Source organism: Hypomesus nipponensis, chromosome 5, assembly GCF_054491055.1.
Source record: "Hypomesus nipponensis isolate SF chromosome 5, ASM5449105v1, whole genome shotgun sequence".
Taxonomy (NCBI): Eukaryota; Metazoa; Chordata; class Actinopteri; order Osmeriformes; family Osmeridae; genus Hypomesus; species Hypomesus nipponensis.
This window is the reverse complement of record NC_140365.1, coordinates 11,973,620-11,988,573: the sequence shown is the minus strand read 5'-3', so window position 1 is coordinate 11,988,573 and position 14,954 is coordinate 11,973,620. Positions and strand designations below refer to the sequence as shown.

The following is a 14,954-nucleotide window of genomic DNA, read 5'->3' as shown; positions in this document are numbered from 1 at the left end:
AGAGGAAGCAGTCCCTGAATTCAAAAGACTCCCCACTGTGTAAGTGGCCTTCCTTTTATTTTCAATTTTTCAAGAGGATCTCAATCCAAAAATAGTATTAATATTTGTATACTTTCCAGTGAATCTGTTTTTACACGTTTATCAATACTGTATTTCTTCGATTAAACGCTCCAGTGTTTTATTACACAATGATCGTTTTTGGTGCGGCTTTTATTCGAGGGAGGCGTTTTATTAGTATGAGAGATTTAGTGAATTGTAGCTGCAGTGCACTGCAGGCATAGACAAACAAAGAATAGACAAGGAGGTCAAACACAAAGCCTAGTGTAAAATTGCAGCCGCTCGTGTCTACATTGTGTAGAAATCTGAAAGAAGCATGCCGAAACGTTCTTACTAGTGCTGTCAGTTTAACGCGTTATTAACGGCGTTAACGCAAACCCAAATTAACGGCGTCAATTATTTTATCGCGCGATTAACGCTCTTTTTGGCCTAGCAAACTTTGTAGTTTTTTTCACATGCTGTTGCAACAACTACCGACGTTAGAAAAACTACAACACCACGCCGGATCTAGCTAGACCGGAAACAAAACAACAGGCACGCCAAACACTCGTTTGGCTTGCGAGCTGGCTAAAGAGTAGTAGCAGAGCCCGTTTACGGATATTAGACATTCTCTGGTAGTAGGCTAACGTTACGTTTTGAGTGGATGACGAGCGCGAGATGCCGAAATTGATGCCAATAAGATTCTGAATGGAAAAGTTGCCAAATGGTTCTATTGACAAGACCAGTGATCTGTGTGTTTTGTCGTTGTAAACTGAGCTATCATCGCAGCACGTCCAGTCTGAAATACCACTTGATGGCCAAGCACACAGCTGATGCGAATTCTCTGCCCCCTCAAAGCCAGGCGATTGCAATGTTGTTTTCAGGCAGTATTTCAAATGGAATCCCGAATCAAACAGTACCACCTGCTAAGTGAAAATTTGCCCCCAAAAACGTAAATACCATAAGATTGACATTTATTTATATATGTCTGAATTAGAGCTGTTTGAGCTTGGACCAAATGTGACTATGATTGCCATAAGAGAAACGTCTTATTTTGTTATTCAGTAACTGAACATTGCAAAGTCTAGATCTTGGAATGGCTCAATTGGATGAGAGGTTGTGCTGGTAATTTAAGGGTTCCAGGTTCAATTCTAGGCCTTGGCGTTTGTTTGTTTTTTTGTTTGTTTCTAGTTTTCTGGGTAATCCCGGTGTAATTATCTATTATGTCAATTTTACAATATTTTGCCATTTTGAAGGAGGAATTCGCCATTGCTGCTTGCAGCTATATTTTTTTACATATAATTCAAATATATTCTACTATATATTAAACATACATGTGACACTATATATTTACATATATTACAAATACATTTTCCCATATAAATCGGAATACATTATGGTGGTATTTATAGATATAAAATTGCATATATTTTGGGATATATAAACACATTATATATTCATGTTGAATATGTTGCAATATATGGAAAACGGCAATCATTGCTGTATTCTGCAATATATTGCAATATATTACATGAATATATTAAAGTTTATAATATATTAGTAATATATTTATCATCCATACATTATCCCATGTATTTCCGTACAATATAAATATTAAATCCCATATATGGACATATATTGCCTAATATATCACATCATATTTTCCAATATACTGCAATATATTTTCCTTCCGTAAGGGAAAGCTGTGCAGAAAGCATTCACCAGCAGCATCAGATCTGTAACACGCGAACTTGGTCAGCTACCTCGCTATAGTGTAGATGTCACTGTCGCAATTACATTATAATAATGTATAATTAATTTTCAACCAATGTAGAGCTGTCAAAAAAAGCATCTCAAAATGCATCAGATTGATGCTTTAAAATATGGAAATGTTTCTTATGGGGGAGCATGCACCCGGACCCCCTTAGAGGGGTAATATCCATCTCACCTTTTTCACCCCTGACCCGTTTTCATGCCTGATTGATAATTGACATAAGATTAATGTAGATTGTTCATATGAAGATTTCTGAGATTTAAATCATGTTATCAGCGTATCAAATTCACAATTGGTATAGGTTTAGAAGCCTAATAATTATGAAGGCTACATAAATTAGCATCTCTTCAGAAAATTAAGTTTCCCTAAATGGCACAGCCCAAAAAAGTATCAGCCATAATAGGCCTACTGCATTTACCAATACCTAATTTATTATGCATGGGCAGCATACGGAGAGATTGACGTGTCTCTTGACTCCTTAGATAACATCCTGAGGGTATAAGCTTTCAGAGGATATATGCTGCCGTGCAAAGGCAGAAGACCGTAACTTCAATTTTGCCAAAATCTTTTTTTTCTCTTCATTTTCGGAACAGTTAAGGTCTGCTTTATCATGTGGCCAATTATCGTAAATTAACTCGTCTGTTTTTCAGACAAAATAGGTTTTTGTCTTAACTTCCAAAAGCCTGCTTTGGCTTTAGAAAGCCAATGCAGAATGCCGTAATATCAGTTAAGGTTCTTTGCCTTTGTTTTGCGGCACTCAAAAACGCTCAAATGGAGTTTCGGTTTCACTTAAACTAATATGTAACCTAGCAACAACAAACATATCTAGCATTAGCCTAGCCTACTCGCTGGCATTCAACACAAAACATCACAAACATGAGTCGTAAGTATCCTACCCTGGCAGTTAAATCAAAAACACTCTTGTCTTGAGAGTCTTGTGACAGGTATCCACGTGTATGTTACATTGGCTTATAATATACAGAGTTTATATCGTGATAAGCAACTACAGTAAGTGAGCGAAGAAACGGAAGTTACTGTATTTTGCCTTGGCATGACCACTTACTATAGACTATAGTATACTACCGAAATTTCAAAATAGGGGTCAAAAGTGCAGTTTAAGATCAAACATTTCTAATTTAGATAATGTGTAATCACTAAAACATCAAACTGCTAGATTTTCAGTGTCCTACCTAAAAGACATTTGGCAGGACAACTAGACTACTTTGAAAGTGCAAAAACTTTGAAGTCGTTTTTCTCAGTTCTACACTTATGCGAGTTACGGTCTTTGCCTTTGTAGGGCAGTATGGTTTTTATGGTTGAATCAGTTTTGCCCTTGTGTTCTGCCCTTGGCAAGCATGGGATAGGCTTGGCAGTTTGGCGCCAACTAGTGGCCAGTTCGGAGTCTTTTTCCGTTAGTCGTTTGCAGCAGTTGCAGCTGACTCGTGGTTGTTTGTTGTGTCCATGGTAACGGAAGCCAGCTCTGAAGCGATTAAGTTTTTACGTTGATAGTACAAGCAACAAAACTATTCTCTTGATCCCAAACAGTATCGATCCTTGTATTTATGTTGATTCTTTATAAAACATTGTCTGTACTCATCATAGATACTTTTGGTTAATTATAAACAGTGTTGCAGTAGTTACTCAGAAAATGTTCCAAGTTACTAGTTACTTCTGAAAATTGTAACTAGATTACTTTACTAGTTACTGCATTTGAAAAGTAACTTCACTACTAGTTACTTCACTTTAATTTTTTTTAAGCAAATGTCCAAATTTACCGCAAAGATACATAGACTAACATCATGGCCCTTTCATCACTTGATTTATTTTTAAATTTTCAATAAAGGGCATCTTTTAGCCTTTCCACATAGTGTATTGTAAACATGTAAAAGAAAATGGCATATAAAACTCAGCCATTCACTTGAACGAATATTGAGCCTGTCCACACTATCTGACCAAAGAAATATGCTTCACTTTAAAATCTCATTGAGTTGACAGCAGTTTAAAGACACCTCTCGCCTGGACATAGAGTGAATTTTACTATGATATTTTTGTCCTTTCGAGCAGCAAAGTTAAAATAATGAGAATATCGCCACTGGCTGAACCCTCCTGTCTCCGTCTCATCCATTTTCCCGCTTCCCTCCTTCTACGCCAGCCCAGGCTCTGCGCCAACCTAGTATCATGTGATACTGGCTTGTCAATGGGTGCATTCGACTTCATGCTGCGCAGGCATCGTCTGCAGCCGCCTGCAGCCCGGCTGACTTGAAGCAGCCAATGGCATTCTCAGATTCAAGGCAGCCACCTGCAGCCGGCTGCGGCGCTGCATGAAGTCAGCCCATGTCGAACGCGTCTAATGTCTACACACCAGCAGCTACGTCACTCAAATCACTCAAATCGGTCTCTGTGGCAACGGTGCCCAGTGCCCAGACAAGCAAGCACACAGGCAAGCATGCAAGCGCCACTCAGAGAACTTTTCGGACTGGCAAAAATGGCTTGGATAAAGCAGGAAAGCGCGTTCCTGAGGTCTTGTAAAGTAGTGTAGTTACCAATATTTTGAGTGTAATGCGTTACTTTACTTTGTTACCTATAATAGTAATATCGTTACTGTAATCCATTACTTTGTAACTCGTTACCCCCAACACTGATTATAAATGTATGATAGATCTTGGTATTTTTGGTTATTTCTTTGATTATCTGTGTATCACTTTTCCTGCTGCCATGAAATATGCTAGCATACTAAGCTACTGTATTTCGACAAAATGACACCGAAGACCTCAAGAAACTATTATATCCTAATTTTGTCAAATTGGATTGTGGTTGAATGTCATAATTGTAAAACACATTTTTTGTGTAATTTCAGTTTTACTCTGTTTCAATAAAAAACTTGGAGCTTGGAAGCTATATCTTGACTTCACGTCTATAAGAAGAGAGTTAGGCTGTCTGTCAACACGTGTTAAGAAACACACCTGGAGGACAGTACAGTAAAAAGACGTATCTCAAAGGGGTTAACAAGCTACTACAAGGACGAAGGTATGTTGGACAAACATTCACAACACTCCGGCTCTGTAACGGCACCATCTGCTGCAGCAGTAGCCCGCGCCAAAGCAGAGGCAGCGAAGACTCGTGCGGCCTATGCGGAGAGAGAGGCTGCAATGAAAATAGACAAAGCAAGATTAGAAGCAAGTCTAGAAGCCTTTACTCTTGAAAAAGAGGCTGCCGCCACTATAGCAGAGGCCGAAGCGCTAGAAGCGGCAGAAGAACACATAAATAGTGAAACTTTAGAACAGCGTCAAGTTGTCTTTAATGGCCCAAGACAGACATTCTGTATGGATAGTTCAGAAGAGCACACATGAGACTATGTGAACGGATTGCCTGCGCCGTCACTTAACCCAGAGCCAGTCAGCACCGTTAAAGATGAGCCACTGACAGGAAGTAGAAGGCCTCCCTCTACTGCAGGAGGATATACCCCTTGCTTTAACACGCAACGTCAGCATCAGGGATCATCTCAGAATCCATACTCACACTTGACACAACATCCTAGTCTGCCTATGAAGCCTACAACTGTAAACAGAGAGAAGCCACATCACGTACCGCAACCCAGCGTCCCACTAGGCACTCCTGGATTCCCTTACTCTCCATACACGCCCACACCGCAATGTCTATCTGACAACATGATGAACATGGCTAGATATTTAGCACGCAGGGAAATTGTCAGCACAGGCCTAAAGCAATTTGACGATTTCCCAGAGTCATACAGAGCTTGGAAGTCATCATTCTTAAATTCCATTAATGACTTGAACCTGTCCGCAAGCGAAGAATTAGATTTGCTGTCAAAATGGCTGGGCAAAGAATCCTCCAATTACGTATAACGGCTCAGATCAGTCCACATAGGGAACCCCAATGCGGCGCTGCAGATGGTTTGGGCGCGGCTCGAGGAAGTCTACTGCTCCCCAGAAGCCATTGAGCAGTCTGTTCTTAACAAGCTAGACCACTTTCCCAAGATTTCCAGTAGGGACTACCACAGGCTACGAGAGTTAGGAGATCTTCTAATGGAGCTTCTCTTTGCAAAGGAAGACGGGTATCTGCCCGGACTCATAGTGTTAGACACAGCCCGTGGCATTAACCCCATAGTGGAAAAGTTGCCTTTTGGGCTACAAGAAAAGTGGATCTTCCAAGTGTCAAGGTTCAAAAGCGAACACAATGTTACTTACCCTCCGTTCTCTTTCTTCACCGATTTTGTGTGTCTCAAAGCAAAAATTAGAAACGACCCGAGCTTTACTCTGTCCAGTGTCAGCTTCAATTCACATGACAGTTCAACACTTAAATTCAATAACAGTGCATAGGACAGATGTAGACTCCACTACTGGTCATGAGAATGCAAACAAATCCGATGATGTGGCTAGGCACTGTCCCATCCACGATAAGGCCCACCCTCTTAAAAAGTGCAGAGGCTTTAGGTTAAAGACCCTGGATGAGAGAAAAACATTTCTTAAAGATAATGGCATATGTTTTAAGTGCTGTGCATCTAGCACTCATCTGGCAAAACAGTGCCAGGCTGAACTTCAGTGCGTGGAGTGTGACAGTAGGAATCACATCAGTGCTCTGCATCCTGGTCCACCCCCCTGGTCATCAAAGGCCGCTGATCTTGCCGTAAAGGACGGCGGGGAGGGAGCAGAATGGGAACAATCCACTAATGTCAACACAAACTGCATAGAAGTCTGTGGAGAAGGCTGCACAGGAAGATATTGTGCAAAGATTTGTCTGGTAAAAGTTTATCCACACGGTAAGCCTGAGATGGCTACAAGAATGTATGCCATGCTCGATGATCAGAGCAATAAGTCATTGGCCAGGTCCAACTTTTTCAATCTTTTTGAAGTTTTCAACACCGAAGCACCATATTTTTTAAAGCCTGTGCTGGTGTAGTGGAGACGAGCGGCAGAAGGGCCGACGGTTTTCAGATAGAACCAATTAGTGGTGGCAACAGCTTTGCACTCCCCACCCTAATTGAATGCAACAAAATACCGGATAACAGGGCCGAAATACCCACGCCTGAAGTGGCCATGCAACATCTACACTTAAGGTCTATTGCATCACAAATCCCACACCTGGATCCAAATGCACACATCCTCCTTCTGCTAGGCAGAGATGTGCTTAGAGCACATAAAGTCAGACAACACATCAATGGGCCTAACGACGCCCCCTTCACCCAGAAGCTTGATCTTGGCTGGATGTTAGTAGGTGAGATGTGCCTGGGAAATGCCCACAAGCCAAACGTTTGCAGACTGATGTACTAGAAAATGGACGCCCCTCACTGTTCACCCCATGCTCCAGCCACATTCAAATCAAAGAACTCTCACACACACTGAAAAGCAAAACAAAGGAAAAAACATTAGGAAACCTTGTCTTTCAGAAAACTAAAGATGACAAAAAACTTACTCTTTCCATAGAAGATGACCATTTCTTGAAAATTATGGATGAACACATGTCTAAAGATGAAGCCAACAGCTGGGTTGCACCTCTTCCCTTTAAACATCCCAGGCCACAGCTCCCAAATAATAAAGAGCAGGCCCTCAGTCGTCTCTCCTCTCTGCGCCGCACCCTGGAAAAGAAACCAAAAATGAAGGAACAATTCATAGGCTTCATGCAGAAAATATTTGATAATGATCACGCAGAGGTCGAACCAACACTTCCACAAGACCAAGAATGCTGGTATCTACCGACTTTTGGCGTATATCATCCCAAGAAGCCAGATCAGATCAGGATCGTGTTCGACTCTAGCGCACAACACTACAGTGTTTCTCTGAACGACGTCCTTCTGACCGGGCCAGACTTGAATAACAGCCTGTTAGGCGTCATGATCCGCTTCAGGAAGGAGCTTGTCGCCATAATAGCAGACGTCCAACAGATGTTCCACTGTTTCGTGGTAAGGGAGGACCACAGAGATTACCTACGGTTCTTATGGCATCGTGACAATGACCCCTCAAAGGACATCATAGAATACCGCATGAAAGTCCATGTGTTCGGTAACAGCCCCTCTCCTGCCGTGGCAACATATGGGTTGAGACGGGCTGCAAGAGATTGTGAACAGGAATACGGTGCTGCTGCTGGGCATTTCATAGAGCGCAATTTCTATGTGGATGATGGGCTCGCCTCAATGCCCACTGAAGCTGAAGCCATTCACCTCCTTCGGAGTACACAGGCCTTGCTATCCGAGTCCAATCTGAGGCTTCACAAAATTGCCTCCAACAGCTCTGCTGTGTTGAAAGCCTTCCCCAAAGAGGATCATGCTAAATAAATAAAAGATCTCGACCTCAATGGAGAAACACCACACACACAACGCAGCCTCGGACTTACCTGGGATATCGTAAAAGACACGTTCACCATCCAGGTGTTAGACAACGACAATCCATACACACGACGTGGTGTAGTATCGACAGTAAACAGCCTGTATGACCCGATTGGATTTACAGCTCCGGTGATAATCCATGGAAGGCTCTTGCTCAGAGAACTCTCAGTGGACAGCCTTGAGTGGGACTCACCTCTGCCTGAGAATAAGAGGATGGAGTGGGAAACATGGTGTCCCAAACATGGTGACTCACTTAACCCTTGTGTTCTCCTCGGGTCATTCTGACCCATCAGTCATTGTGACCCACCTTCGTTTGCGACAACTTTACTGCATACAAAAACATAGTGAAGCATTTTCTTTTAACCGTTGGGCTGTCTCAGACCCCCCACATTGCGAAGGTTAAAAGAAAATTATTTTTATTTGCTTTTGTATTGGGTAAAATTGGGTAAACACAACGATGGTTCGTTATGAACCTTTTGGTCATGTGACCCGAAGGCAGCACAAGGGTTAAGGACCTTGAACAGCTTCACATCCCTCGGGCCTATACAACGCCCTCTCTGTCAAAGGCCAAAAGAAAGGAACTCTGCATATTTTCAGATGCACCCACCAAAGCAATTGGCGCAGTGGCCTACCTCAAAACAACGCATGAAGATGGGACCTGCCAGCTTGGTTTTATCCTAGGAAAGGCAAAGTTAGCTCCTCGGGTAGACCTCACTATACCACGGCTTGAACTATGTGCTGCGTTGCTTGCAGTAGAAATGGGAGAACTGATTGTGGATGAAATTGACTTTGAGCCAGACGCCATAGGACTTCTACTGTGATAGTGACGTTGTTCTAGGGTATTTATATAAACAAAACCAAGCGCTTCTATGTATATGTGCACAACAGAGTTCAAAGGATAAGACAATTCACCCGTCCAGAGCAGTGGCATTATGTGCCTACTGAGCATAACCCAGCAGATTACGCTTCAAGACCAGTTCTAGCATCACAGCTGGCGAGCACCTTCTGGCTGAGAGGACCAACATTCTTGTGCAAACAGCGTGTCTCAAGCACAATCACAGAAGAGCTGTTTCATCTGATCGATCCAGATCACAACGCTAAAATCCGTCCTGAATCAGCAACATATGCCACTCAAACAAGTGTAAAGCAGTTCAGCCCTGAGCGGTTTGAGAGATTCTCCAGGTGGACCACCCTCCTCAAAGCTGTCTCTTCTCTCATTCATGTGGCCCGCTCATTCAAGTCTGCTCCTGCAGGAAAAGATGTGAAATGCAAAGGCTGGCATCACTGTGATCAACCGACTGTCGTAGAGCTGTTGCAAGCAAACAACATCATCATCCAGTCAGTGCAAAGAACAACCTTTCCTGAGGAAATCAAAGCACTGTCCCACAATAGAGTGGTGTCTAAAGACAGTCCAATTTCAAGACTGAATCCTTTCATGGACGAAGGAGGTATCATTAGAGTTGGTGGAAGACTACCCAATGCAGAGGTGGGTAACAATGAGAAGCACCCCCTTATCTTACCCGGTGTCCACCACGTCTCCCTGCTTCTGATCCGCCATCATCATGAGAAATGTGTCCATCAAGGGCATCTCTTTACTGAAGGAGCCATACGTGCGGCAGGACTGTGGCTACTAGGAGGGAAAAGGTGCATTAGTAAGGTAATACACAAGTGCATCACTTGCAGGAAGCTCCGTGGCAGTGTAGAGGAACAGAAGATGGCAGATTTGCCGAGTAAAGAACGACTCTGCGTGTCACCTCCATTCACTCATGTCGGATTGGATGTCTTTGGGCCATGGAACATAACGGCTCGCAAGACCAGAGGAGGACAGGCTCAGAGCAAATGCTGGGCCATATTATTCACCTGTATGAGCATCCGTGCTGTTCATATTGAAATCATTGAGTCCATGGACAGCTCGAGCTGCATCAATGCTATACGGAGGTTTTTCGCTACCCGGGGTCAAGCAAAGACACTCCGTTCCAACTGTGGCACGAATTTTGTTGGGGCCAGCAAGGAGCTAGGATTCAATAAAGTGATGAAAGAGCCTAACTTCCAAAGCTACATAAACCAGGAAAGCTGCACATGGCAGTTCAACCCTCCCCATGCCTCCCACATGGGAGGAGTTTGGGAGCGCATGATAGGAGTGGCGCGTAAGATCTTTGACTCTATGCTGATGCAGAATAAAGCAGCTCTCTCACATGAAGTTCCATGCACGCTCATGGCTGAAGTGTCCGCCATTATGAATGCCAGACCACTTGTCCCTGTCCAAACTGATCCAGACTCGCCCTTTCTCTTAACACCATCTACTTTACTCACTCAAAAGGGGGGCCTAATGGCGCCTCCTGTAAACTTCGTAGAAAAAGACCTCTACAAGCGACAATGGATGCAGGTGCAACATATGGCAAACGAGGAAAAGATGCAAAGAGGAACAACGCAACATTCAAGTCAATGACCTTGTCCTGTTGCGGGATTCCCAAGCAGCTTGCAACACTTGGCCCATGGCAATCATCACAGCCATCTTTCCTGGTCAGGATGGGAAAGTACGCAGTGGAGTTAAAAGCGACCAAAGACGGGACAGTTAAGAATTTCTTCAGACCTGTGACAGAAATTGTCTTGTTGTTGGGAAAGCAAGACTAACGTATCCTTTTCTTTAATCAATGTTGATGTGACATCTTTTACAGATGCCAGGCGGGGAGTGCTGCCCTTGGCAAGCATGGAGAATAGGCTTGGCAGTTTGGCGCCAACTAGTGGCCAGTTTGGAGTATTTCCGTTAGTCGTTTGCAGCAGTTGCAGCTGACTAGTGGTTGTTTGTTGTTTCCATGGCATTTTTAGGTCCGTGGGCAACGTTGCCGCGACGTCGTACCTTGGTCGGCTGGTTACGTAATTTTTTGGTCCCATGGACAACGTTGCCACGACGTCGTACCTTGGTTGGCTGGTTACGTTATTTTTAGACCTGTGGGCAACATTGCCTCGACGTCGTACCTTGGTCGGCTGGTTACGTTATTTTTAGACCTCTGGGCAACGTTGCCGCGACGTCATACCTTGGTCGGTTGTTTACGTTATTTTTAGACCCGTGGGCAACGTTGCCGCAACGTCGTACCTTGGTCGGCTGGTTACATTCTTTTTAGACCCGTGGGCAAAGTTGCCGCCACGTCGTACCTTGGTCGGCTGGTAACGTCATTTTTAGGTCCCATGGACAACGTTGCCGCGACGTCGTACCTTGGTCGGCTGGTAACGTCATTTTTAGGTCCGTGGGCAACGTTGCCGCAACGTCGTACCTTGGTTGGCTGGTTACGTTATTTTTTGGTCCCATGGACAACGTTGCCGCGACGTTGTACCTTGGTCGGCTGGTAACGTCATTTTTAGGTCCGTGGGCAACGTTGCCGCGACGTCGTGCCTTGGTCGGCTGGTTACGTTATTTTTTGGTCCCATGGACAACGTTGCCGCGACGTTGTACCTTGGTCGGCCGGTTACGTTAATTTTGGTCCCATGGACAACGTTGCCGTGACGTTGTCCCTTGGTTGGCTGGATACGTGTTGGATATGTGTTGTATAATCCAGTACTGTGTGCTATTGGAAACATGTTACAAACGCGTGTACAAGTATTTGTTTTCCAGTCAGACTGTTGATGTAACTGGTAACTAATAGAAAGTATTGTTGTCTCCAGTTTCAATGTCCTGGGTGTCCACATATCTGAGGAGCTTTCCTGGTCCCTCAACACCATCTTCCTGAGGACTGTCTGCGGAGGCTCTGAACATCACCAGGGACCCCTTTCAAGCGTAGAACCTGCACTGCCACACTTAAAACAACAAAACACATCAACTACACTGACACCACATACAATTCTTACTTGAGGATTACAGAGTGTGAGAAAGGTGATACATTGGCAATGTTACACTTAGTATTTGTATGATATGATTTCCCATATGGCAATAGGTTTACTAAGGAAGAGCTGCGTCTCTTGAAATGTAACTCTTGAACAATCACCTTGTAATGCCATTTACCACTTTCATAACTGGAGCAGATGTTTGCATTGTGTGTGATTCTACAGTGAAAGCTTTGGTTTGCAATTTATAATTATTCATTTTTTAATTCATTTTTTACTCCATTTATGGTGTGTCTGTCAAATTACTGTCAATGTTTCACCCAAGCCAGTCTAATAGTTTTGTCTCTCTGCCACAGGAAGACACCAGACTGCCTTAACGCTCCTGTGTTGTCCTGCCACGCCACAACTCCGACTCAGCCCAGCTACAGTTCCACGTCTGCTATCCTCACCTTTCCTTCATCAGCTATCACCATTGTCTCCACAACCCTCAATAAAGGATTTACTTTTGACAGTCAACCAGAGTACTCATGGCCGTAACTATCATTGAGGACACCGAGGTCGTGTCCTCGGTATTTTGTTTTTATTTCAGTTTTTTTTTGCTTAAATTGTGGTATATAAACTCAAAATAAAGTACACGTGAAACCAACTGCAGGACGAGGATCTTGGTCTCCCACAAACCGTAACGTGATTTTATACTTTAAGAGCCAAGAGTCGCTCGAGAGTTTGGACATACATGCTGCGTGTCATCAACAACACGCACTGTTGCTATGGTAACCACCACACACAAGTCGGACGCTGATGTTGTTACCGTTGTAGATAGATGCTTCAAAAGAAAGATTACATAAAATCAAGTTTACAAGTTTTCCTTTTAAGCTCCATAAGACTCTGAAAATGACTTCATTGTTTAACGTTACCCCTGAATCAGACCCTCTTTTTAACGTTAAAACGGGACCGGTACACCATTTCACAGTTCAGCTATTCATTTGAGCGATACATTATCTGTATACAATTACTTAAATCAACCTGCCTACAGTTGCTCCTATGTGATTGACACGGCTAACATACTAAATAAATGCAAAGACTCTACATCAGTTTTGCTTTAGGCCATTGACTGAGGGTTATTTACATTTCATAGAACTGAAGAATTCTCGCTGAGCATAAAGGAGAAGATGTGCTTGAAGATGAAGGCTTGGGACATTCATATAGCCAGGAGGCTGGAGAGACTGAGGCCTGTATGAAGGGCTGCTTCCACTGCCAGCTGTGCTGCTTCAGAGGGGGCTCATTGATGAAAGCTGACCTTCATAACATTTTTTCTTGCTATTGCCCTAGTTAATGTGCATACTTGTATGGTATTGACTATCGAAGTAAGACAATCACGTTCATTAAGGGAGAACTGTGGCGTCTGTTGTGTGATGTTCCTTAAAATGAAACTATTCAAAAACATGCAGATTTTAATCACAGTACCAGTTGAATAACTACTAGAGTGCGTGGGATTTTGTACTTTGCTATGTTGCTCATAAAGAATGATAGACTAAAAGGATATTCCAAGTTAAGTAATAATTGTTTGTTAAAATATGTAACAGTAGCCTATACGTGTAGCGAACTATAGTCCTTCGGTTTTTCCTAATCTGTATTTTAACTTGTAGGCCTATGTCTAGTCTAGGCTACTCTTGATACACATGTTTAGCCGTCAGCACCGGTGTCACCGACCATCTCGGGGATAGGATCTCTCAAACCGATCAAAACACAATTGAAAAAATGTTTCAGATGGAACACGACGTATGTAAGACGTTGCCGACTTTTTCCCGACGTAGAATCGAAACACCGCAACACCGACCTTTATAAGATCAAAATAAGATGTTTGAAATGGAACGCGACATATGTACGACGTAGCCGACGTTTTCCCGACGTAGAATCCTAACACATCGCAACAACGACTAACGACATAAAATCAAACTAAGATGTTTCAAATGGAACGCGATGTGTTTAAGATGTTACGATGTTTCCCAGACGTCTTGGAAACGTATGTGTGCTAACTGGGAATTGTTCACGAACGACACATCACTAGCTGCAGGAAGTCAGTCCATTTAGAATGCACCTAATAAAGTGAAGATGGCTGCAAAGGAGAGCTACAAGCTCAAACACAAGCAACTTTTTCTACGGAATTAAGATGCCGTGTCGTCTGTCGTATGTTCCCGTCTAAAGCAGACAAAAGTGGATCTTTTTACACAGGCACCGACAATTTTCGCCATGCAGCCATGCTAATAGCAGACAGCACCTGGTTTGCGTGACAGCGAGTGGTTGACAATCCATCTTCCGTGTCGTTGACAATGCTGGTCAGGAATTTAAATGCAGATACCTATCGTGTTATTGCACAACTTATAACAACGGCATATCACGTAATGAAGACGGACCAGCCGTTCGCCTCGTTCCTCCAGGCTATTGAACTGCAGCAGAAGAATGGTGTAGACTTGGGTACTCAGTATCGTTCTGATGAAATGCTATGGAAGCTTTTATATATTAGCATTGAGGGACCAGAGGTTTCACAGTTTCAGCCAGACAAGAGTTGTGCAGAGATGGCTGTCAGCAGGGGAGAGAGCACGTCATGTTTGAGGTTAAAAAATAAATAGTTCTGCTGAATATACCTTTTTATTTTTCATTACTATAAATGTGATTTCGTATTTTTTTTTATATATCCAGGATATATTCATAAATGGTTAAGCATGTTTACAGAATAACAACTTATAAATCTTTGGTTTTGTTGTAACAGATAAATTCCAACTTTTGGGGGGGGGGCCAGTAAAAATGTTCTTGGGGCCAGTAAGTTTCAAACCCACTGACCCGGTGGGGCCAGTGGCTAAAATTTTTGACATTGAGCCCTGAGGTATGTTGTTTTGTGTCTGTATTTTACTTTGGTGAACTTTATTTAGGCTACATGCTGCGCATGTCATTGTATGTTCATATTAAGCTAATGTGGTT

The 14,954-nt window shown here is 43.1% G+C and overlaps 1 protein-coding gene and 1 long non-coding RNA gene across 3 annotated transcripts; both read left to right on the top strand.

Annotated features, from left to right (window-relative positions):
- The first annotated feature begins 2,236 nt into the window (after positions 1-2,236).
- Positions 2,237-13,159, top strand: LOC146288723 (uncharacterized). 2 transcript variants are annotated; one of them, XR_014755153.1, is made up of 4 exons: positions 2,237-2,693; positions 4,668-4,837; positions 11,817-12,024; positions 12,332-13,159. It is a non-coding gene; the product is annotated as an uncharacterized LOC146288723 (long non-coding RNA). The 2 variants fall into 2 exon arrangements; XR_014755152.1 differs by lacking the exon at positions 4,668-4,837 and having other exon boundaries at positions 2,245-2,693; positions 12,332-13,156.
- On the top strand, positions 8,912-11,060 carry LOC146288724 (uncharacterized). Its single transcript, XM_084698675.1, has 2 exons — positions 8,912-8,970; positions 9,042-11,060. Exons 1-2 carry the CDS (start codon positions 8,912-8,914, stop codon positions 10,600-10,602), a joined length of 1,620 nt encoding a protein of 539 aa, XP_084554801.1. The 3' UTR covers positions 10,603-11,060.
- Positions 13,160-14,954: the final 1,795 nt, after the last annotated feature.

Bases quoted from the DNA above. Each gene is read 5' to 3' on its own strand.
- LOC146288724 (XM_084698675.1), top strand. From the start codon at position 8,912: ATGGGAGAACTGATTGTGGATGAAATTGACTTTGAGCCAGACGCCATA. The intron at 8,971-9,041 runs GTGATAGTGACG...TGTGCACAACAG, and splicing joins GACGCCATAGGACTTCTACT to AGTTCAAAGGATAAGACAAT.